This window comes from Trichosurus vulpecula, chromosome 5 (genome assembly GCF_011100635.1).
Source record: "Trichosurus vulpecula isolate mTriVul1 chromosome 5, mTriVul1.pri, whole genome shotgun sequence".
Lineage (NCBI taxonomy): Eukaryota > Metazoa > Chordata > Mammalia > Diprotodontia > Phalangeridae > Trichosurus > Trichosurus vulpecula.
The window spans coordinates 215,357,567-215,383,086 of NC_050577.1; the positions used below are offsets into that span (position 1 = coordinate 215,357,567).

Below are 25,520 nucleotides of genomic sequence, written 5' to 3' on the forward strand. Positions count from 1 at the left end.
ATACCGCAATACTGTGGATCAGGGACCTCGTCTATGTGCCTCTTCTTCATTGGTAAAGATGGCAGCTCATCTCGAAACAGAGAGTAATGTGGTGGAGAGAGCATTGGTTTGGAAACTGGAGGATCTGACTGTGAATCCTACCTATGCCTATGGGTTACCTGTGTCACCTACTCAAGACACCTGGGTTTGAATCTGGCCTTAGACATACAACTGTGTGAAACACACACGTACACACACACATACACACACGTTATTCAAACCTTTCCAGGTCTCAGTTTGCTCACCTATAAAATGACTGGTATATATAGTTTGCTTCTGGAATTTTGATAAAACTCATCTAAATTTCCTTTCAGATCTCAGTCTGTGATCCTAAGTCATATGAACCTCTCTGAGACTCAGTTTCGTCATCTGTAAGTTAAGAGTTTAGACTAAAGACCTTTTGAAGTCTCTTAGAACTCCAAAGCTGCGACCCTGTGATACATCTATGCCTCCTCCTCTTGTATAAATCTCATTGAGGCCCTCGCTTCGAGGATCTGTCCAAGCACACTGCAGGCCTTCTACCTTTTCCTAACTTTTCCTACCGCAGTCAAACCCCAGTCTTGCTCCATGACCGACCTATCTTTTTTTCTAGACATGCATTTGTCGGATGAGATGGCCCTTCTTTATATCCCTAGCATCTAACACATTAACTGGTACCTAGTGAGTGCCTAATAAATGCTCATTGATTGCTTACGTAGCAAGAGTAAGAGATAGCTAACAGCCCCCGTGCTCTGATGCTGGACCAGTTTAACATGGGTTGTGACTGATATCCCTGGAAAGACCATCTGCATCAATGAGACCATGGATATATTTCAGTATAAATATGAAGAAGGAGAAAGAGGAGAAATCGTTGACATTTATTCAGTGCTTTAAATTAGTATCCCTAAAACCAGCAGTACTAATAACTGGCATATATAATGTGTTTTATATACGTCACCTCATTTGAGCCTCACAATGACCCTGTGAGTCAGATGCTATTATAACCCCCCTTTACAGATGAGGACACTGAGACTCTCCCATGATCATATATAGCTTAGCATGTCAGAAGGGAGAATTAAACTCGGATCTGCCTAGCAAGATCAAGGGTCAGTGCTTTCTCCTCCATCCCCAGCCCTGCCCTTCACACGCTGCTGCCTCTTCCTGTATTCATGTCTTTGTTGTCAGCAACTATCAGGCTATTTATTTACACCCACCACATCCTTCCACTGCCCTGCAGGTCACCTGCAGGTTTGATTCTTGGGAGACAGTGGGGTTCTATGATTCTCAGCCCTGTAGCAACAACCGGGAGAATACTAATGTGAAAAGATGGGCTGCTTTTTAAATTTTTTTTGGTCCATGGAATAGCTTGAGACTGGTTAAAGAAAAAAGTGCTTCACAATTTCCCAAAGGTAATATAGCACCCATTCCATCCCACTTCCTATGTGATTATAGGTCTTGTTTCAGATTAGATATTAAGAAATAACATGGGGCAGGTCCTAGCTTGCTGACTGCGTCAGTGATGTGCTCCCCTATAAGAGATATGTGGGATTTCAAGAGCATTGCTACCTTAGGCAGGCTTGCCTAAGAATTTCATTTGACCTGTATCCCAGCACAGAATGGTGCTGAAGGGACAGCAGGGAGTGAAAGGAAGCCCAGGAATGGAAAAGAAAGCCTTATGCCTCCAAGATACCTGATCTGTCATAGAATTTAAGGGCAGAGAGGACCCTAGAAATGTCTCATCCAAGCCTCTCATTTTATAGATAAAGGAACTGAAGCCAAAAGAGAGAGACGAAAGGATTTGCCATAGTTCACACAGGTCTGAAAACCGAATCTTTGGAGTCCAGATCCAGGATTCTTTGCCGATTTTGCCTTGGGATTTTTTTTTCTCTTCTTCCTCCTTTGAGTTTTTCTCTGCTTTACCTTATTCCAGTTGGGTTTTATCTCTTCTGCAGACTTTGGAGTTTGGAAGGCAGACTTGTCTCTATTCTGTAACCATCTCTAAACTAGGGACTTGCTGTAGGCTTCTGATCTTTGATCTACATTTGGATTTCAATTGAATTCAATTGAGCAGGAACTCATTAAGCCCCTACTATGTGTACTGGGCCAGGTGCTAGAGTTTAAAAACAAAAATGAAATGGTCCTTACCTTTCAGGAGCTAAAATTCTACTGGAAAAATAACACGTACACAAATAATTAAATGCAAAATGTCTTCAAAGTAAATATAAAGTAATGGGTGCAGGGAGTGTCCCTATTACTATTATTAGCCAAGGAAATTAGAGGGTAATGATGGCAATGGTTGGTTTGGGGGAATTTTTTAAAACTTGGGTGACAACTGGGGGGATCAAGAAAGACCTCTCCGAGGGGGTGGCAGTTGAGCTGAGTCTTAATTGAATTCAGAGATTCTAACAGGCAGAGGTGAGGAGGGAGAGTATTCCAAGCCTGGTAGATTGTTGTTCAGCCATTTTTCAATTGTGTCCAATCTTTGTGACCCCATTTGGGGTTTTCTTAGCAAAGATACTTGAGTGCTTTGACATTTCTTTCTCCCGCTTATTTTACAGATGAAAAAACTGAAGCAAATAGAGTTAAGTGACTTGCCCAGGGTCACACAGATAGGAAGTGTCTGAGGCTGGATTTGAACTCAGGTCTTCCTGACCTTGGGTCTGATGCTCTATCCCCTGTACTGCCTAGCTGATGGGAAGCCAGTGCAAAAGATGCAGAGACCAGAGAAAGATCGCTGTATACAGAGAACAGTGTTTGTGAATAGATATGCTCAGTACTCCTAAATTTTGCGTAAGTGACTAACCTGAGAGACATCTTAGTCATCCTACCTCAAAGCCATACGAGCTGTGTGAGCCTGAGCAAGCCCTTCCTGTCTCAGCACAATCCCTTCTCTCAGTCACTATGAGTAGGAATCATTTCTCTGTAGCTGTATCTGCAGCACCTAGGACAGTACCTGGCACATGTTGGTAGGTGCTTAATAAATACTTTAGATAGACAAACCCTCATTTATTCATTACCCACTTTGCACCAGGCACTGTATTTTTGTTACTGTTTTTTAGATGAGACCTATGATTTCCTTGGTATACTGATCTACCAGTGGTATAGGCAATATATATGTGTGTATATGTGTGTGTGTGTGTGTACATGTTCTATACCAATGCCATACAAGACCATACACCTTTTCTGTAGGGAATTAGAGAAATGCTTAAGCCTGGAGAGGTTGAATGACTTACCCATGGTCTTGTAACCAAGAGGTATCAGAAATAGAACATGATCTAAGGTTCCTGACTCTCCAGCCTGCTTTCTTTCCACTCTTCTAAGCTGCCTTTTGTGCTAAACACTGAGGATATAAATTGAAAAAAAGAGAAAGTCCCTGCCCTAAAAAAAGCATGGTTTCAGAGGACAAAATTATCATTTAACAAATAGTACAAGGAATCTGAAGTGTGTGATGGAATGGGTGCTAGACTTGGTATCAGGGAAAACCTGAGTTTGTACCCTACCTGAGATACTTAATAGCTGTGTGACCCTGGGTAAGGGATTTAACCTCTCCATGTCCCAGACTACTCTCTAAGATGAGAAGTCACTATACATATAATTGATATCATATCATGGCTGGCCCTTTCAGTGGATGGGGGAGGGTAGGAGGAAGGGAGAATATATGGAAATCCAAATTTTTAAAAATTAGTGTGAAAGAACACATAAAAATGTAAAAAATAAGATGAGAAGTCATTCTGGATCAGCAGAGACAGTCACCACATTAGGAGCCCTCAGCCTCAGTTTCTTCATCTGTAAAATAAAAAGTAGAACCTACCTCCCAAGGTTGTCATGAGGGTCAAATGAGTTAATATATGGAGAGTGCTATGCCAGCCTTAAAGCACTATATGAATGTTAGCTATTATCACTCTTCAGATTTCACCTTTGACATTAACTGTGCGGCCATTGCCAAATTTTAGAACCTCTCTGAGCCTCAGACAACTCTTTAAGAGTTTAATATGTAGTCTTTAAGACTATAAGCTGTTTACATACCAACAGAAACATAGGAACTTTATGGATTCTCGAGAGATGGTGTATGTCAAAATTTTAAGGTACTACTTGTGGTTTGTCAGATATTGTGCTTAATGAAGACTGGCATTTGGCTGAACAACCAGATGAAGGCAGCTAGATGGCTCAGTGGATACACTGCTGGGCCTGGAGTCAGAAAAACCTGAGTTCAAATCCAGCCTCAGACACTGGCTGTGTGACCCTGGGCAAGTCTGTTTGCCTTAATCCACTGAAGAAGGAAATGGCAAACCACTATAGTTTCTTTGCCAAGAAAACCTCATGAATAGCATTGGCATACGATAGTCCTCAGGGTCACAAAAAGTCAAACACAAGTGAATGACTGAACAACAAATTTGACTAAATGACCTAAGACCAAGAATGAAGAAAGTGCCATTCGAAGGCCCCCCCAGAAGGATTTCCTTGGCAGTTCCCTCCATTCTCTTAGGACCCATCCAAGCCCGCAGGCGCTTTGTTGTTTTTCTTTTACTGCCTCCAAAGCTGGGAAGACTGGATGTATTTAGACTCCGTTCTTTTCATTCTGACAGATTTGCTGGGATTACCCACAGTGCCTTTATCCACGGTTTGGGTCTTAGCTACACAAGTGACAAGTGGGTGAATTCTGGGACTGCAGCAGGATCTTCTGTGAAGTGGGGTTATTTATAGAGAATAGGGATGTTTTATCCAGTGTTACTAACCCATCTTTTTCGGCATTGATTCTAAAACCATGACCATACAACTGGACTTGTCAGCCCATGGGCTTAAGACATGGAAAGGTCTCTCCATTCACAAGTGGGGTTATTTATAGAGAATAGGGACATTTTATCCAATGTTACTAACCCATCATTTTCAGCATTGATTCTAAAACCATGACCATGAAACTGGACTTGTCAACCCATGGGCTTAAGACTTGGAAAGGTCTCTCCATTCACTGCTTGTTCTCTGAGGAGGGTCATCGATACCACTGGGGGGAGGGGGTCCTCATCAATGTGATTTGCTGGATAGCCCATAATCCTTTCACTAGGTTCTAGAATTAAACTAATAAATCTCAGGGGGAAAAGGCAGATTTTATTTCTATTATGAAATGTCTTAATTACCACTTCTAGGACAGAGAAATTTCTCAGATTTGTTTGGCCAGATTTGTTTTTCCAAAGCCATCCAGTTTGTTGTTTTCATTCTGGTGAACTGGACATCTTTGGGAGACAGGGCCAGGTTGTCTCTGATAGCACCTACATGAAACCACAAATTAGCTACCACCTGCTCCTCTTTTCCAAAAGTGGATTCATTTGAAAAAATGATTTAATAAAAGTTGATAATCATTTTTGTTGTTTTTTTAAATAAGCATATTTGTTCCATTATATATGGCCAGATTCTCATCTCAGCATCTCTTGAAAGGTTTAGTGTGGGGTAGAGATACAGTCACTCTAGTCCAGATGTGCGTCCAAATGGAAATCAGTCAGTTAACAAGCATTTTATAAGCACCTATTTTGTGCCAAATGCTAGGGATACAAAGACAAAAATGACAGTCCCTGCCCTGAAGGAGATTACATTTAATCCCGAGACAACATGTGATAGAGGGATAGGTGGATGGATGGATGGATGGATGGATGGATGGATGGATCAAATGTTCGATCGAGCGAAGCTCTTTGCAAGTTGTAAAGTACTTTTTAAATGATTGATAAACAACAGGATTATCAATGGCTCTTTGGGCCAAGTCACTCAATATATTCTGAATCTACTTGACTATACTCTGGTTTAATCTGTCTTTCTTTCCCACAGTAATGATGTAGAAGATACTTTGTTCTGACCAAAACTAATTAAACTTCATCCTACAGCATTCCCCTGATGTACCAGTCTGGTTAGTTGTGGTTAAGTCATTTCAGTCATGTATGACTCTTTGTCACCTCCATTTGGGGGTTTTCTTAGCAGAGATACTAGAGCTTGCCAGTTTCTTCTCTAGTTCATTTTACAGATGAAGAAACTGGGGCAAACAGGGTTAAGTGGCTGGCCCAGGATCCCACAGGTAGTAAGTGTCTGAGGTGGGATTTGAATGCATGAAGATGAGTCTTTCTGATTCCAAGGCCAGTGTTCTATCCACTGTGCCACGTAGCTGCCCATTAGCCAGTCTAGTAACCCTATCCAAAAAGGTAAATTATATTAGTCTGGTATGACTTGATCTCATTAAAGCTGTGCTAGTCATTTGTGGTCAATTATTTCTAACCGTTCACTAACCAACCCTTTAATATCATGTATTCTAGAGTTTTACTAGAGTTGAAGGTCAAGTGCACTGGCCTATAGTTTGCAATCTTCACTCTCTTCCTTTGTGGAAAATCAGGACATTTACCTTCCTCCAACACCTTTCCCATTCTCCCTAGTCCTTTCAGAGATTATTCATGGTAGCTCAGTAATCACATTTGCCAGTTCTCCCAATACCCTGGGCATAGTAAAGGGAAAAGGGAAGGGAACAAACATTTATTAGGTGCTTCCTTTGTGCCAGGCACTGTGCTAAGTATTTCACAGTAGGTGGTATGAGCTAATTTCTTTGACCTCATCAAGGACTTCTGGATCTTCTATTTCTATCTATGCTTATCTAAGATTTCAAGCCCTTATTAGACATTTTTTGCTCTGCTGTTTTTAGTTAAAAGTCTTATACTTTATTAAGATAGAAAGGAGATGAGTTGGAAAGTAAATCCCTAACCTTTAAGGCTGGCATCTAGAATTATAACCACACCATTCCATAACCCATCTCTTAGACACACTGCCAAAATCAGAACAGGGAGTGGGATGAAAGCAGGTCTGACCAAGTGAGTCTGGTCTCAAGGTGATTGGACCTAGATTTGGAGCTGGGAGGGGTCTCAGAAACCATTCATCCAACCCCTTCATTTTCCAGGGAGGTAAAGTGAATTGTGATGCATGAATCAAGAGGCAGAGCCTGGATTCAAACCCAGGTCCTGTCTCCACATCCAACATCCATTCCATTACAACATGCTGTCTCCCAAGTCTGCAACACCCATGCGTTTTTTTAAATTATTTCCTTTATCTTCACTCGTACGCGCTCGCGCTCTCTTTCTCTCTCTCTGTCTCTCTCTCTCTCTCTCCCTCTCCCCCCTCTCTCTTCCCCTCTCCCTCTCTCTGTCTCCTCCTCTCCCTCTCTCCTCTTTATCATTCTCTCTTATCTTCTGTCCTTTCCTCCCCTCCCTTCTCATCTCCTTTTCTCACCTCTCCTCTCAATTTTCTTGTCCTCTTCAAGAACGAAGACAAACAACAACAATCTACACTTTGAAGTGCTGACTCGGAGTGGGTCAAGAGTCAAGAGTTAGTTGCACAGAATTTCTTCGGGTCTGTTTTGAGGGGAGGAGAGAAGGGCTTTCCCTTCATACTTTTATTTGCTCGGACAAAATCTTTTGACCTAAATATGTATTGTTTCAGGTTTTAAAAATCAGTTTGATTGGCCACAGAAAACGTATTTTGGCATCCCTGGGAGACCGGCTACACGAGGATCCTCCCCAGAAACCCCCTCGCTCCATCACTCTCAGGGTAAGTTGCCTGAACATGGCTTTCCTTCTCATGGTTATGCTTAACTAATATAGGGGTTTGCCAACTGCCCGAAGCTACAGGTCGGGAGACCATGGGCTATTTCTTAGCCATGTAACTTACATCCTCTGCATTTCCAGGGGTGAGGAAGGGGAGGAGAAATTACTCTCTCTATCTTAATAATTTTATGCTGTTTTAATGCATTTGCTGTGGCCAAAGCAGCATATGAATATTTTACGTCCAGATGTGTAGTTCAATTGAATTCATTCCAACAAACCCCTGCTTCGATAGCTTCCTCTATCACCATCTTTGCCAACGGATGGGAATTCATTTTCTTTTTTTAATTGAACACTTCTGATCCACAGAAAAAACAAATTAATCAAGGGCCACAGCAAAGTAAAAAGTATCTTATAATAACTTTATGTCTATGATTCTTGCTTTAGAACAGAATATAAAACCTTCCAGTTGCCTACTTTTAAAAATGAAAAGAAAATGTTAATGACTTTTAAAGGAATGAAAATGATGCTCCAGTTTCACATTGTAACAAGATTAGGGCAGAGAAAAGGTAACAGAGGGAAAAGGAATGATGGAGGAGAGAGAGAGAGAGAGACAGAGACAGAGACAGAGAGAGAGAGAGAGAAAGAGAAGAGATAGACACATACACTAAGGAGGGAGAGGCAGGGTAGGAGAGGAAAGGGATGATAAAGTAAGTTAGGAAGTTGGATAGAAAATACAAATTACAGAGGGGGAAGAAGATTAAGAAGGAGCTAGACAGAGGAAAGAAAAGAGGCAGAAGCAGGAAGAAAAAGCCCAATCTCCTGCCCACCCAACATTTACTTGCTGTAGCTGCCACTTCCCAAATCTCTAAGCCATCTCAAAGGGCCAACCACCCTTCCATACCACCACCTACCAACAATGTCTCCTCCTTCTAGCAGACTGACAGCCTTTCCCAGTACTCTAAGGCCCTGGACTATTGGAGTCCCAGGGCAGCCAGAGGACCCCTCTCATCATCATCATCATCAGTTCCAGCTCCACACCATTCTAACAGGAGAACAATTCACTTCTCCATTTTGAAGTGCTGACTCGGAGTGCGTCAAGAGTCAAGAGCACCAAACTAGTGCCGGACATTAAATCCTGGCTCTTCCATTTACTGCCTTATTACCTTAGACAAGCCATTTCACTGCCTTAGTTTCCTCATCGATAAAAGGAGGGAGCTGAGCTAGAGGGCCTCTGACCCCTCTTCCAGCTCAAGATCTATGATCCTAGAAGCAAGACCTAACTCTTACCAAGGGGATTCTTCAACGTTCTGCACAATAGGAACTGGATCATTTTCTTAGCTAGAGGCAGTAGCGACCCAAAGACACTTCCCTTCATCAACCCAGGTTTGAGTTTTCAAAAGTTCATCCAAAAACTGGAGATTTGGATAGCAAACTACTCCAGCCTTACTCCCTCTCATTCTTCATTTATGACTTGGTTTCCCCTGCGTAACTTTGCCTGTTTGACCTCTGAATCAGTGGTGCCAATAAATGACAAAAGGCAAAAGAACCTTTGCAAAATGCTGAACCATCTGCAGGATGTAAATGGGATCACTCCACAAATGAGCTTTATGACATGACGTGATGAGCTCAAGGATATTTCATAGAGGAAGTTGGGAATTGGGGTCTAGTAGGGGAAGAAAGAGAAGATGCAGCTAAAGAGAAGGGAAAGGAATTAGATTGTGACAGGTAGGAACAGGTTGGAGAATGGCAGGAAATGAAACAAGGCTCCATTGGGGGTAGGTAAGAAGACTTTAGAGGTGTTTGCAGAGTGGTAGAAACTTGGAGAGCCATTTTCATCCTTGAAAAGGTCCCTCCCTAAATAGATCAGGGTAAAATTGGCATGGGGGGGGGTTGGAAAACTTCCTTCTTTTGCTTTAAGTACATGGAGGAGGAGAAAGGAGTTAGCAGCTGTAACAGTGAGACAAGGGAGGCTCAGTTTACTGAAGTTCACTGAAAAGAGCATTGGCTCCATAGTCAGAGGGCTTGGGTTCAAATACAGTCTCTGACACTACCTGCATGACTTTGAGCAAGTCACTTAATCTCCATGAGCCTCATTTTCCTTAAATGTAAAATATATGAATTGGACTAGATGGCCTCTGAAACTCATTCTAGATTAACAATCCTAAAATCTCTTATGGTATGGGATCGTCATTTTCTTCTGCTAACTCCTTTTCTTTCCTTCTCCAATCTTTTCCTTTTTACTACCCCTCTCCCTTCCCCTCCTTGCAAGCAGTTAATAGGAACAGATTTTCAAAAAATAATAATAATGACTAAAACATGTGCAATGGCTTGACTCCCTCAAAGGCTCATTTGTCTACTTGGGAACATCTGCTGGGAAAAGAAAATGGAGAGGTGAGGAACAAGGGAAGAACCCAGGATCTCCCGAGTTTCCTCCTCTCTATAAATCCTAGAACCCAGTTCTCAGGAGTGCCTTGAGAGACACCGAAGTGTAGTTGACAAAGAGCCAGCCTTGAAGGCTTGCCTCTGCCTCACGTTGGCTGCGTGATCCTGGGCAAATCACTTAAATGCAAAGTGCTCTAGACAATTCTCTAAAGACTAAATTGTAGAGAAGGTGCTGACCTGCATTGGTACAGGGAATTCCCTCACTCAGGCATTCCCTAAACCAAAGAAATCACAGGTCTAACCCCTCACCCTATCCTTACCTCACTTTGGACCAATCTCCATCAGATTCAAGTTTATTTTCCCCCGGAAGGAAAAAATCAAATTCCCCATTTGTCCCATTGTTCACCGTTCCATGGTCGTCATAATGCTGTCTACACTGTGTGCTGTGCCGTTCCATGTCACCTACCCGCTACTCGAAGGTAGATCATCATCCATTGTGCTCCAGTTGACAGTGTCATATTCACGTGCATCTACCAGTTTGTGACGCCACTGCTTCATCATACATAGGCACAAGTTCCTCATTTTTTCACCAAAATGATTGACTCCAGGAAATGGTGCCTCACGTTCATATGCATGGCTGAGCTCACCGGTTGTTCTAGCGTCACAAACTGGACGCCCTATTCTTTACCCTCAAATGACTTGGTTAAAATACTTAGAGGAAAAAAAAGCACTGAATATATCATACCATTCATTAGTGGAATGGGAGAATGCCATCCAACTCCTTGGCATTGTCCACCCACCCACCCCCCGAAGCATCCCTAATGCTTTTTTGTTTTGTCAGTCGTTCAAAGTTTTGAAACCAACAAGTACCCGCTAGAATATGGTATTTATTTCATGATGTATTTCCATTCAGGAACCCAGTGGTAATCACAGCCCTCCTCAGTTGTCTCCATCACTTAGCCAAAGTACTTACACCACTGGGGGCTCCCTAGACGTTCCACACATTATCATGCAGGGTGATGCGAGGAGAAGAAGAAATGAAAACTACTTTGATGATATTCCCCGATCGAAACTGGAGAGACAGATGGCCCAGGTAAGGTGGAAAAAAGCATATCTTTGAGCTCTTGTACCTATCATTAGAATCAAGTAATGCCTTCATTGTAACTCCTGCCTTTGGCTTCCTAGCAACTCTTCCCCTGGGGGTCTTACCTTGGGCTCTATTTATTCACCACATGCCCCATTTCCAGCCTCCCCCATCCAGAACAGAATCCAGCTGCTGGAACTTTCCTTATCAAATATGTATCTTTGCTCTCTCTTCTTACTGAAGAAACTAAATTAAATCTCAACAAATATTTTCTTACGGAAAGAAGTAATTTGGTGAACAAACCAAAGGGTAATGAATGTAGATGATTAAAACCAGGATTGGATTGGTGTAAAATGATTCGATAACTAAAATTTAAAAGATTAGAATAGGATGGAGGATTGTGACTCAGGAGGAATGGTTCTGATTCCCTCCTGGGCATATGTATTTTTCTAGAATTAGAATACAGTATGTCAAAAACTATATTATAGTTTGTGTGACCTTATATTTAATTATGCCACAGGATATATAATGATAACTAGATTATGCGTAAAGAGGCAGGACAACATAGAAGAGAGCTGGCCTTGGAGGGGGTTTGAAATGCAGCCTCTGTCACAGACTGCCCTGTGACTGGCCTTTCATTGGCACCAGAAAACTCTCTAAAACTCTGTTTTGCAGAGGAACCAATGCTGATCTAATTAGTAGAAGGGATTTCCTTACCAGGAGTTCTGTATGTGGGCTCAGCCCCCACTGCCCTCCAAAAGAAAAAAGTTTATATATGTGTATATAAATATATATGTGCATATATGTGTATATATTTATAGAAAGGGACAAAGAGATGTGGTTAGGAGACAGACAGTTCCTCCCCATGGTGTTCTCCCCATGACACCATAGGTCCCAGGAAGAAAAAAATAACAAGTTATACTCCTGTATATACAAGGTGTCTGGAAGATCTTAACTCAATTTTGAGATATTAAAGCTTAAAACTGCACCCAAACATTTGAGACACTCTGTATCATTATATTATATTGTATAATATTTTACAGTATATATGTGGTATGTGTAATTATACTACAACGTATGTAATAATCTAATTAAATCTCATAAATATTTTCCTACTGAAAGAATTAATGCTGTGAGCAAATCAATGGGTAATGGATATGAAAAAAAGACTGTGATTGGATGGTATAATTTTATATAACCATAGTGTAGAGGCAGTGTTGTGTGGTGGACAGAGGGTCAGCTTATGATTGGAAAACCCTCGGTTCAAGTTCTGCCTAAGACATAGACTAGCTATGAGATCATGGACAAGTCTCTTAACTTCTCAGTAGCCCTGGCCATGTATCTAAGATTATAAATTAAATCCAATCTAATAAGTACTTATTAAGTGCCCACTATATGCCAGCACTGTGCTCAGTGCTAGAGATTTATTTTTGTTCAGTCATGTCCAACTGTTCATGATCCCATTTGGGGTTTTCTTGGCAGAGATACTGGGAAAGTTTGCCATTTTCTTCTCCAGCTCATTTTACAGATGAGGAAACTGAGGCAGAGTGAAATGACTTGTCCAGGGTAACACACAGCTAGTAAGTGTCTGAGACTAGACTTGAACTCAGGAAGACGAGTCTTCCTGACTCCAGACCTGGTGCTCTAACCACTGTACCACCTAGCTGCCCCCTAGTGCTGGGGATATGATTAACAGAAAGACAACCTGCTCTCAAGGAGCTGACAGTCTAAGGAGGTGAAACAATACACAAAAGGAGGCAGGAAAGTTTGGGGAGGGGAGAGAGATACCAGGAGGTACCCAGCTCAGGAGCATCTCATTCCCAAGAGTTGAAACCAGGCAGAACAGCAGGTGCAATGGGGAGGAGCTGAGTTCAGTTTCTGCCCTGCACAAAAGAAGCCTTCAGAAAAGTTTGGTATTCCACCCTCCAGCCCTCCAATTAGAGAGGAAGAGGAGGCTAAGGAAGAAGGCATCAAAGATTAGAAATGAATTAGAAATTAGAAAAGTTTATCCTGGGAGGGCATCATATCCCTTATTGAAACCAGGTAGAGTGGCAGCTCAAAGGAGTGGAGAGAGTACCTATACCAGGAATTTGCTATGAAATGAGAGGTCAAGGAGAGAGAGACACAGAGAGAGACAGAGACGGGAGGGAGGGAGAGAACGAGAACAGGAGAACCAAAGAACCTGGTTGCATTTGAAAAGAACAGCATTATTGCTGAAGACTTGTCATTGAGTGGCTGCCACAACAGATCTATACAATCTGGAATCCTTTCCATGTTTCAAGTCTGGTTGGAGAGATCCTTGTAGATTCTCAGTTTGCAGAGTCTGCAGTCATTATTCAGCATAGATAGTTAGCCACAGAGTGATTAGTAATTAAGTGCTCCCTAAAGCCACCTTAGATGGATGGTCCCAGAAGCAGCCAGAGACATCGAGAGAAATGAATTTGTTGAAAACTCCCCAGTAGAGAAGGAGACGTTTTTTGAACCTTGCTCTGGGGTCAGATTGATTAACCAAAGGCTTTCTTTTGCTAGCTAGCCACATCTGAGATGAGAAAGTCCAGGTAGAAATTTGACCATAAAGAGATTTGTTTCAACCTTTTTAAAAAAAGAGGGAAAGAGGCTCTTAACTGTACAGGAGATATCTTTTTAAAAATCTTCAGTGCATATGCCATGCTTTAGCTCAAAACTGTAGGGAATGAAGGTGCTGTACAGGCCACTGCAGGAAATGTTGCAGGCACAATGCTTTGTGGGCATGAAAACCCTGGAGGGAGAAGGCTTGGGTGACCCTGTCTCCATTTGCCTCTTTTCAGCTGTGAATTGCTCTCTGTTCTCTGCCAGAGGCAAGGTCAAACACCGCGTTGTTGTCTTCCTTGCTTTTGTTTTCACATGAATGTAGATAGGAGATGAACCTCATTGAAACTTTTTTTCCTTCTCTTGAATCATCATTTAATTGCTACTATAGTTGTTTGGATTGAAGTCACTCAAAGGTATGTTCAGAGTTGAGACTGGGAGGTAGCAAGGCAGGTAGCTTCCTAGGGCACACACAATCCAGTGGTATGATGAATAGTTTCAACTGCTTTTTTAAAAATGGACATATTTAAGGCCAGAAAATTCTAGTCATCCTTGGTTTTGTGATGTGGTTTCATGAGTTAAAAACTGAGGCTGAAAGCCTCCTGGGAGTGACAACCGGAAAGGGGTGGCATGGAGTAGGGTACCTAATTTTCAAACCTTGCCTAGGGCAGTCAAATGCCCTGTCCCAAATCTGAGTGCACTGACTTGTGCTTTATTCTCCCAGGCATTTATCATATGTTTTCCTCTCTTAACATTTGCGGATGACATCTGTGTTTGAATTTCCCTAATAAGAGCATTTTTTTTCAGAATGGACTATAGTTTGAAATTTTCCCACAAGAATGGAACCAATAGAAATAAATTCAAACTGGGTCTTCTAGGACCCTCTTCCTCTTCTTGTTGGCTTATGTGGTTATAGGTATATACTGGCATGGGGGGAAAGTAATTCTTTTTTTCCTAATTATCTAACGAGCACCAGTTGTACAGCAATCCAGCATCCGAATCTATAACTACCAACTGTTGTATCTGATCATTTAATTTTGGGAATGTAGTTATTTCCTCCATACAACGCAACTGTATAAAGAAAAAAAATTATATATCTCTCTGTCCAAATATTTGCCTGCTGTAGTTTCACATTCCTGAAAACCTCTCAAGTGACAAATCTAGAAAGGCTTCTCCTTTGTAGCATGACTAAAGTTCTGGAGACCGATGGTACTTTTTAAAGACCTTGCTGAGTTAGGTTTAGAGTCAGAGGTGCATTCTGTATTTTTTTTCAATTTCTTTGATATTTATTGAGTACCTACCTCTGCCTATTTTTTTCTAGTTACCACCATCAATACAGCACACTATGTTACTAATAGAAAGTTGAGGCAATATTTAGAGCTGTAAAGGTATAATTAGAGAAGTAAATTGGGAGTCAAGAGGACCTTTATTTAAGTCTCAGCTCAGACATTCATCCACTATGTGACCCTGGGCACATGACTTACCCTCTCTTAGCTTCAACTTCCTCATCTGTAAAATGGACATAATAAGGGCACCCATTTCACAGGTTGTTGTGAGGATCAAATGAGTGATGTGCTTTGCAAACCTTAAAGCTCTATATAAAGGCCAGTTATTTATTAGGGAAGGGAATGAGCACTTATTAGGCAACTTATGTTTTCAGCACTGTGCTAAATGCTTTACAAGTATTAGCTCATTTGCTCTTCAGTATCAGGCAATCAACAAGTACCTACTATGTGCTAGACACCGTGGATACAAATACAATCCCTAACTGAATGCTCCCTCAGCCTCAGTTTCCACATCTGTAAAATTAGAGGGTTGGATTAGATGAGCTCTGAGGTCCCTTCCGGCTCTGAACCTGTGAACTTTGCCTTGTAGAGTATTCTTCCAATTTTTCTCTGGCTTCCTCAGTGATTTCTCTGATCTTGCGTGAGGAATGCCCAACACTCAACATAGCGATTTAAGGAGAAAGAAGGGTGGATGATTTGGAGAGCAGTGTCTGTCAGGATGGGTATGTGTAACCATGATAGGGAAGATTAATACTAGCAGGAAGGGCACTGATTGTGGACTGCCAAACTTGGGGTCATGGGACCTGAGTTGCTACCTGTGTGACCCTGTCTGGGCCTTCACGGCTCTGTCAGGTGTTAAATGAAGGGACTGATTTAGGTAATCAGCAAGGGCTCTTTCCAGGCTAAATGCATGATCCAAAGAGCTTGGAGGAAAAGGCACCACTGGAACTGAACAAAGGAATTAGAAGACAGACACATTTCTTTATTTTAGAAGGGGATTTGTCGGGGTTGTTTTATTTTTTTTTTACTTTTAAATAAATAAACACCTCCCCTTCCCTTTCCCCCATAAAACTCTGTCCAAAGCCTATTCTCTTTCCAGAAGCAAGCATCAATTTGAATGGCTATTCTGTAGCTCAGCAAGCTTGTCTGCCAGAAGATGAAATATTCAGTTATTTGCAGCTGCATCATCAGATTTTTATGTTTAATGTTTTGTCACTCAATTCACACCTTTCCCCATTCCTTTTTTTTAGATTCTTAATATAATAATAATTTTAAAAATCCATTTTCTATTTTCACACCCTGTCTTCCCTGGCTCCAAACCATATCCCTCCCTGGAGGTAGGTTTGCTGTGCTCAGCAGACAGATAGGTCCACATGGTTCTTCATAAAAACTTACATTAGCAATTAAAATTCCACTAAGTAATGAGTCATGCTGCTTCTCCCTCCCCCTCCAGAGAAAATTTGAAGCCCACTCACTTTTCTGCCTAATGGAGCTCTTTAAAAAGTGTTCCTGTTTCCCTGAAGGGACTTAGTCCTCAATTCATGTGGGCCCAGCCCCCTCTGGTTCTCAACTTCAGAAAACCTATCAATCCACCCTTGGGCTTCTCCTAATCCATGAAAAGAAAAGAAAATGTAGTCCGTAGAAAACCACCATGGAGCGTTTATGTCCTAAAACCACCACATTTAATTCTTAGCCTTCTCCTGAGCCACAGCTGAAGTGGATTTGAAATTCCAGTCACCGGGCTTAGTCCTTGAGTTCTGAAGGGCACAGACTGTGGAAGCTTTGAAAGTTTAGAAAGGATTTGAACCCAGATCCTCTTCATCCAAAACCAGCTTTCTTTCTACTGCCCCATGCTTGCATCCTAGATAAAAGGAAACTAGCATTTATGAATTATCTGTTGTGTATAAGACACTTGGGGCTAAGCATTTACAAATGCTATCTCACTAAGGGGTAGAGCTGCTATTATTTTGTTGTTCATCTTAGTAAGTGTTGAGGTCAGAGTTGGGAGAGCAGGTTCAGATGTGAAAGAATTCACTTAGACCTTCTCTTTTAGCCAACGGGAGCTTTTTATTTTACATGAAAAAGCATCGCAGGCCTTCTTAGCAAGAAAGCTAAGTGAGACCCTGATATTTGGGGGAGTTTTGCTTACATAGAGATGTTCAGGATGATGATGTAATTTTTAGGGTTTCTTATGGGGGTTGGAGATTTAGGGACAGGATAAATACAAACAAGGTGAGGAAGATAAAGAAGATAAGCAAGATAAGGAAAAGTCATGACACAGAACGAGAAAGATGAATGACAGGATAAGGAACACAGGATAAGAGGGACAAGAGCAATTCTTTTGGTACAAGTTGTATGGTATTTCAAGATAAGGGGAAAAGGGCATTAAGACAACCTCAAGTTATAGGGTGGGCTACAGAATGAGCCTCAAACCCCACTCAGGGGGCCTGGGAAAGTAATTCTTAGTATTCCTTTTAACCCTTAGGGCACTGTTTGTATCCACATCAACAGTAATAAATGTACTTCCAAAATCAATTTAGTAATGTGAAAATATATCAAGAGTAAACTCAGATGCCACATTGAAAATCTATCTGACCTGTAATTTCAACTTCAATTCATTAGGCCTGTTTTTTAGAAACAATCTCTCTACCCCCAGTTTTCACTCTGAAAAATGAATGTGTTGTACTACTTAAGATAGCATCATGATTATAGTCCTGTATTAGTGTTTTCAGCTTTCCAAAGCATTTTCATGTCTCTTATTTTAGCCTAAATCAAGACTAATAACCCATAAGTATTCATATGCGTGGGGCATTTCAAAGCCAGCCATCACTTTTGGAAATCAATGTCCTTTGTCACTGAATTGATGCAATGTGCCAAAGGTAACTTTTCTAGGCATGTGTCATTTTAGGACGTAACTAGGTAGATTTAAATCACATTATAGTATAGGCACTTTTCTCCAAAAATGAATTATATAACAGTGTAATGGAATGCTAGAGATGTAGAGAAATTTAGGAAGCATCAGAGTCAGGAAGATTTGAGCCTGAGTCCTACCCCTAGGCACTTATTGGCTGTGCGGGCCTGGGTAGGTCCCTTTAACCCTCAAGCAATTCTCTAAAAATTTGAATTAGAGACAAATTGCTGATCTGCAAAAGTGCAAGGAGTTTTCATGCTGGGAACTCCACACTACTACCACCTCCCCCAAATCCTAGATCATTGTGATTCCCTATATAAGGCAGCCTTGGGATCCTGTTTAGACTCAAGAAAGGACAGTTAAACAGACCATCTGAACCAGGGGTCCTCAACCTTTTTCATGACATGGCCCCTTTGCCAGTCTGCTAAAACATAGGAACTCTTTTTTCAGAATCATATTTTTAAATAATTGAAGGAAATGCTAAATTTTAATTAGAGGTTAGTGAAAAGAAAGATGTCATCTTTTTCTATTGGAGTTCATAGATTCCCTGTGATCCCATAATTAAGAACACCTGATCCAGCTAGTGTTTTCACAAAATCAAAGTAGTCTTTTTAAATACAAGAAGAGAGATTATAATTGTAACGTGTTTGTGCCTCTCGTTCAAGGCCTTAGAGTGGTACACTATATTGTATATGATTAAAAGTATAGAAGCAGAAATTTACAGCTGGAGGGAGCCTCAAAGATCATCTATTTCAAACTGCTCATTTTTCAGATGAAGGAACTAAGCCCAGAGAAGGACAATGCCTTGTCCAAGGTCCCAAAAGTAACAAGGATTTGAACCCAGGTCTTTTTTTTTAATCTAGCACTCTTTCCTGAGCCTGAATGGTTTAGGCTGAAAACAAGAAGAGTGAATAGGATCACTTGCCTGGATGGTGTGTCCATTTAGATAGTAAGACTTTAAAATAGAATAATCAATGACAATTATGTGGTGTCTTAAAATTGGCAAACTTCTCATATACATTATGTCTTTAGAGCCTTTGAGGTAGATACTACCAACAAGTATTATATATTATTCTCATTTTTGCAGAAAAGGAACCTGAGTCTCAAAGAGTTTAGATGATCAAGTCTCAGAGATGGGATTTGGAATTCATGTTTTCCTATCTAGATAGCTAGGTGGTGCCATAGTGGATAAAGCAGCAGATCTGGACTCAGGAAGACTCCTTTTCTGAGTTCAAATTTGACCTCAGACGTTACTTGTATGACACTTAACCCTGTTTGCTTCATCTGTAAAATGAGCTGGTGAAGGAAATGTAAACCACTCCATTGTCTTTGCCAAGAAATCTCCAAGGGCTCACAAAGAGTCAGACACAACTAAAATGACTCAACAACAAATTTCCTATCTCCAAGCCTAGTAATCTATCTGAAAGCTTCTTGACAGTAGGGCTTATTACATTCTTTGTATTCGTAAACCCAGTCCCTAGAACATAATAGGTGCTTAATAAATGCTTGTTGGTTGACTGACTGATGGCTGGATGCTATGCTGTCTCTTACACCATTAGTAAATCTAATTCTTCCTATATCCCACCCACACTGAATAGTATTTGTTAAATTTCTGGGGGGCTTGATAAACATCCCCCTTTATAATTAGTAACTGTCTTTGTAAGCTTTTTGAGACTAAGAGTTGTTTCATTCATTGCCTGGTCTACAAGTGGTGCTTAATAAGTGCTTGTTGGCAAGTACTGGTTAATTTGAAAGAAATGTCCAACTTCTCAATTTGTCTCAGTTTCCAGCTATACAGACATAGGGCTCAAATACTATAAGAGTGAAGATAGGCATTATAAAAGAAGCTTCATTTCCTGCCAATTAATTGAATTGGTTATTAGCTGTCACCACAGGCTCTGCCATTTACTGGTCATGTGACCTTGGACAAGTCACTTCTCTGAGACTATTTCTTCATTTGTAAAAGGCAACAGACTAGATAAATCTCTGACGTCTATGGTTCTCTGATTATTTGACTATTTCCAGGCCAAAACTAGTTACTAGTGGTGTTGTTCAATGGCACCTTTGTGACTTTTATGTATACTGCCATTATCAAAGGATCACAGATTTTAAGCGAAAAGAGGTCTTGGGGCTATCTAATCATTCCTCTGATCCTTGCTCTCCTATTCTGTCCGGGGCTTTGTACATGGAAAGTGTACCCTGCTGAAGGTCCCTGCTTTGCCTATGGTAAGATCTTTCAAAATCTTTCAGAGGACAACTTCCCACCCAGAGCTCTTTCTGGAAAGACTGCAGAATCTGAGATTGAGGATTGAGGGCTAGAAAGAACATCAGGTATCTTCGAGTCATCTCCTTCATTTTACACAGGGGGAAACTAAGGCCAAAGAAAGTGAAATGACTTCCCCAAAGTTACACGGAGATGGAATTTGTAAGTATCAGACATGGGATTTGAACGCAGTGGATAGAGTGCAGGGCCTGGAGTCAGGAAGCATCGTCTTCAGATCAGTCCAAATGTGGCCTCAGACACTTCCTAGCTAGGAGACCCTGGGCAAGTCACTTAACTCTATTTGCATCAGTTTCTTCATCTATCAGATGAGTTGGAGAAGGGAAATGGCAAACCACTCTGGGACCTTTGTCAAGAAAACCCCAAATGGGGTCACGGGAGAGACAAAAATGATTGAAAAAACAACCGAACAATGGAAATTCTGACTCCAAAGCCAATGTTCTTTCCATTGTCCTAAGGGCTGTGCTTTTTTCTTATCACTGAAGTCTGTTCTGTTCTGTGTTGAAGGCAGTATGAACCCTGGTCCTATGGAACGCATAAAGATTACATTTTTTTGCCTTTTTTTTTGCATTTTTGTCCCTAAAAACGGTGATGCTAAGAAAAAAGTAATTTATGTGACCACTACCAGAATCTCTGGCTTTACAGTTTCCAAAGCACTGTGTGTGTGTGTGTACATGTATATACATACATACACATATATGTATATATGTATGTGTGCATATTTATATACATATATATAATCTCATTTGATCCTCACAACAGCCCTCTAGAGGAGGTGCTTTTATTATCCCCATTTTACAGATGAAAAAACCTGAGGCAGAGAGAGGTTAAGTCACTCACCAAGCTAGTAAGTAGGATTCTTCTGACTCGGGTCTCCCTGACTCCAAGTTTAGTGCTCCATCTGGTACACCACCTCCTGGAGCTGGGGTTCTTGAAGATTTACAGAACGTTTACAGGGGCACAGGATCATAGAGCTAGAAGGGACCTCGGAGGTCGCCTAGCCTCATCTCCTCATTTTACAGTTAGGGAGACTGAGGCCCAGAGAGATAAAGTAAACCAAACACAGTTCATCAGTAAGGATCTATTGAGCGTGTGCCTTACGCGAGACAAGGAATACACCTACAAAGAATGGATCCATTTTGATTCTCAGAGAGGTTTCATTCTAACAGGGGAAATAAAAAATATATACATGTAACTATTTGTGACATAAATGTAAAGAGAGCAAATACAAAGGAGTTAAATACTACTCACATACTTAAATACTACTCAAAGCTAGTTTGAGAAAGGGGGTACCAGGAGTTGGGAGGCCAGGAAATAGTTCCTTTAGACAACACATAACTTACATATGGGTGTAAGCAGCCAGCAAGGAGTATGGCCAGAACAAGATTAAAATGTAATTGGGAAATAGCAAAATAAATAAAAATACAATAGAACATAAGTAATGTTAATATGTGGTTTTCTGAGTCATTATGCAGGCAGCAGGGATCCTTGTATATGGGTCAGTAGACCCTATTTCTACTTGAGTTTGGTGCTACTGGTGTAGATGGTGGTGCTTGCAGCATATCTTGAAGGAAAAGAGGAAATCTATGAGGAGGAGGTAAAGAAAGCATTCCAGGCATAGGGATTACCAGTACAAAAACACAAAGATGGGATATGGACTGGCTTATGTGAAAGAGACAGAGACAATTGGGCTTAACGAACAGAGTATGGCAAGGGGAGTAATTTATAATAAGACTAGAATGACATGTTGGGGCCACATTGTGAAAGGCTAAACAGAGGAATTTATATTTGAGCCTGGGAACTATAGGGAGCCACTGGCACTTATTGAGTCAGAAAGTGGCATAGTCAGATCTGTACTTAAAGTAGTAAGTGGGAGAGGCAGGATTTACACTTGGGTTCTTTGCCTCCAACAATGTCCTTCCCATTGCCTCCCAAACTTTGCCCCAGACAATCCTATGACATTGTTAGGAGAAAAGTTCACTGCTCTCAACCAACTTTTTTTCATTATTATCTCAGCAGTACCAATATGGATTGGGCCACCATTTTGTATTTTTCATTGTTTCTGTGGGTGTTATTGATATCCATATAAGATCAAGCAAACATGAAGAAGGCCCCCGAACACATTGGTAGGACCCCCTATGGCAAAGTTATGGAAGGGCATGTACAAGAGTCTCCCAGGAAGGGCAGGCAGGGAGATGGGCTGCAATCCTCATTAATGGAGGGAATGCCCCCATTGATGACATCGTAACTTACTGGCGTAACAGAGGATATCAATATAAAATACATCAAGGAATGAATACTGGGAAGGGGGCCTTGTGAAAGCACCATCAAAGGCAGAGAGAGAACAGATTCGAGCTTAGGGGCCCTAAAACAATTTCCAATAGACGTCCAAACTTATGAGGATTTTGGAAAAAAAAGATGTTGCCAAGGTGATTTTGCAGTCTTGGTCAATTTTTAAAAGTGGCAAAAAGAGGAAATCTCAGCTTAGAAGAAGGAAAGAAAATGTTTTTCTTGCTCTTTCTAAAGTTTCTTTCTGCTTGTTTGAAATAGGACACTAAATTTTTAGGTGCTAGAAAATGCAGCTGGCCTTTTCCAAAAGGTACCAGGAAGTCTGTGGGGAGTAACTTGTCCTTTCGTTCTTCTCTGGAGCAGTGACCCCCATGTCAGAAAATGTGGTCTACTCCCCAGGCACCATGGGTGTTTTCAGAGCTGACTGAAATAACAGAATGGGAAAGCATTTGTAATAATGATTAATAACAATAATAATGTTATAGGGCTTTGAGGTTTGCAAAATACCTTACACATGTTACCCATTTGATCCTCACAACTACCCAGGGAGGGAAGTACTATTATTATCCCCATCTTACACATGAGGAAACTGAGGCAAACAGAGGTTGAGACTTGCCCAGGAGGCAGATGATTTGGCATCAGGTCTTTCTGGCTCCAAATCTGGCTCTAATCACCAGGCCACCTAGCCGCCCCTTATTAAGTACTTACAATGTGCGATAAACTATGCCAAGTGATGGCGATGCACGTAGAAAAGCAAGATGGCCCAGCTTTCAAGGAGCTCACATCCTAATTGGGGCAAATAATGGCTAAAGGAGAGTTCAGTCCCGATAATATTTTCTGAACACTTCGTCATATCAATTTTTTAAGCCCTTAGGATTTTCCATTTAGAATTCCACCGCACAAGTGTTACTTAAAAAGGCCCAATTTAACCATTGACCTCAAAATCTTCTCTCGTATAGTTCCAAAGATGAAACCCCCAATGCTTTGGCAAACCCTAACAATAGATAACAAAACAGACAGTTTGGAATAAGCTGGCTCAGCAAACTCTCCCATCACCAGCCTCAGACTTGACAGCTAGCTCATCAGAGGCTACAAGCGGATGAGGTTCTTCTGATGATAATAGAGAGTAGTGCCCCGATCCTATCTGGACTACACAATACAGGCAGAGAGCTTGAGGATCAAGTGTGTTAATCTAAAATGAAGTCATATGTAGATATATGTATGTATATATGTACTTACATAAATATATATATGTGTGTTTATGGATATATATTTGTATATACACAGAGATAGATAGCACTTCTATATTTCAGATACTTTTATTTATTTTCCACCTTGTGTATGTTGGAGACAATTGGCAGTCAGTGGGTACAATGGAGAGAGTATTAGATTTGGAGGCAAAGGTCCTGGGTTCAGATCCTACCTTTGCCACTGGTTGTAAACACAGACATACACACACACACACACACACACACACACACGCCACATGAATGAATGAAATCACAGTCAAGATCAAAAATCATTTCTTTGCACTTCCTTAAATACAAGTCTTTCAGGGCTTTTTAGAGAAGGGCTCTGGGCCATGCTGTAGTCCCAAACAAAAACAAACATATCAAATGAAAACAGATTATACGCCTCCTAGTTCTCTGATCAGTGGCTCAGAAACTGGGCTATTGTGAACCTGTTCATTGTGGGGCACAAAAATTCTCCCCTTTTCACTCTCCTGCCTTCTGCCTCTTCCCTTATTCCCAATAGTCAGAGTGGAGGTTGGGTTTTGACTGAATCTTACAATGGAAAGGAGCTTCAGAAATCAGCAGAGGCAGAGGCAATTAGGTAGCCTAGTGGATAGGGTGCTGGGCTTGGAATCAGGAAGACCTGAGTTCTAATCTTGCTTACTAGAAGTATGACGGTGACTACTGCTACTACTACTACTACTACTACTACCACCACCACTACTAGAAGTAGGCGTTCTGGAGAAGTCATGTAACCCTTCAGCCTCAGTTTCCTCATCTGTAAAATGGGGATAATGACAGCCCCTACATCACAGAGCTTTGGGAAAGATCCAATGAGATAATGTATTTAAAGCTCTTTGTAAACATGAAGAGTCACAATATGGTGGGAAGTTGGAAAGATAAATGAGGAGTAAATTGTGTAAGACCTTCAATGCCAGGCTAAGGAGTATGCATTTTATCCAAAGAGGTGACAAAGAGCTACTGAATCTTTCGGGACTCTAAGCAATGACTCCCAACTTTCTATTTTACTGTGTCTTGTTAGGGTTTGCCAAAACATCAGGGGCTTCATTTTGGAGCTATGAGGTTAGACTTAGCAGAAAGATGAATTTGGCAGCAGTAATGAAGGAACACTAAAGAAGGAAAAGAAGAGAGGGTCTGAATTGGAGTGGTTGAAGTTGGAGTAGAAAGGAGGGGACGAGGGGAGGAGACACCACGAAGGTCCAATCAGCAGGACTCGGTAACTGATGGGACAGTGGGGGAGTCGGGGAGTCAGGGAGAGGGCAAAGATGATGCCTGGGTTATAAGCCTGAGAGGTGGGGAATGATGGTGCCATCCACAGAAACAGGGAGATGAAGAAGATGCTTGGAGTCCAGGAAGGAAGTTGATGTGTTCCCTTTCAGACACATGGATCATAGACTCACAGGTCTAGAACTTTAAGGGACCTCAGAGGCCTTTGGGAGGGACCTAGTTATCCAGGTAGAAGTGTCCAGCAGGAAATCAGAAATCTAGCAGTGGGGCTCAGGAAAGAGTGTGGGGTGGAGATCGAGACCTAGAACCTATTGGTTTTTACATGTTAACGAAAGAGAAGCGATGTGATCTAGTGAATCCAGGAAGACGTGGATTCAAATCCTTCCTCTAACATGCTGGCTGTATGACCCTGGGCCAATCCTTGAATGTCCCCAGACAATGCCCTAAGACTCTAAGTTTCAGGGAAGGTGCTGATCTGCTTTGGGTGAAGGGGATTCTCACCAGGACCTCCTTATGTTAATGAAGTCATAGATTCAGCCCCTACCCTTATATAAATGGAATCAGAGAGTCATAAAGATATGATCATTCAAGAGGGACTTTATATTTCAGGTAAGGCATTAAGCTAGATGACCACTGAGGTCCCTTTCAAC

General features: G+C 41.3%; 1 protein-coding gene across 8 annotated transcripts in view; it reads left to right on the forward strand.

The window, feature by feature from the left end:
- The first annotated feature begins 7,486 nt into the window (after window positions 1-7,486).
- The window catches only part of LOC118850410 (ankyrin repeat and sterile alpha motif domain-containing protein 1B-like), a 121,803-nt gene continuing 103,769 nt past the window's right edge, over window positions 7,487-25,520 (forward strand). For 5 of the 8 annotated variants that reach the window (XM_036759776.1, XM_036759778.1, XM_036759779.1 and 2 more), the window contains exon 1: window positions 10,920-11,064. In XM_036759776.1, the coding sequence (XP_036615671.1) occupies window positions 10,981-11,064 (84 nt within the window). In that variant the 5' untranslated portion in view covers window positions 10,920-10,980. Of the gene's footprint in view, window positions 7,594-10,884; window positions 11,065-25,520 lie in introns of those variants that run through there. The other 3 variants (XM_036759780.1, XM_036759781.1, XM_036759782.1) reach the window with 2 other exon arrangements.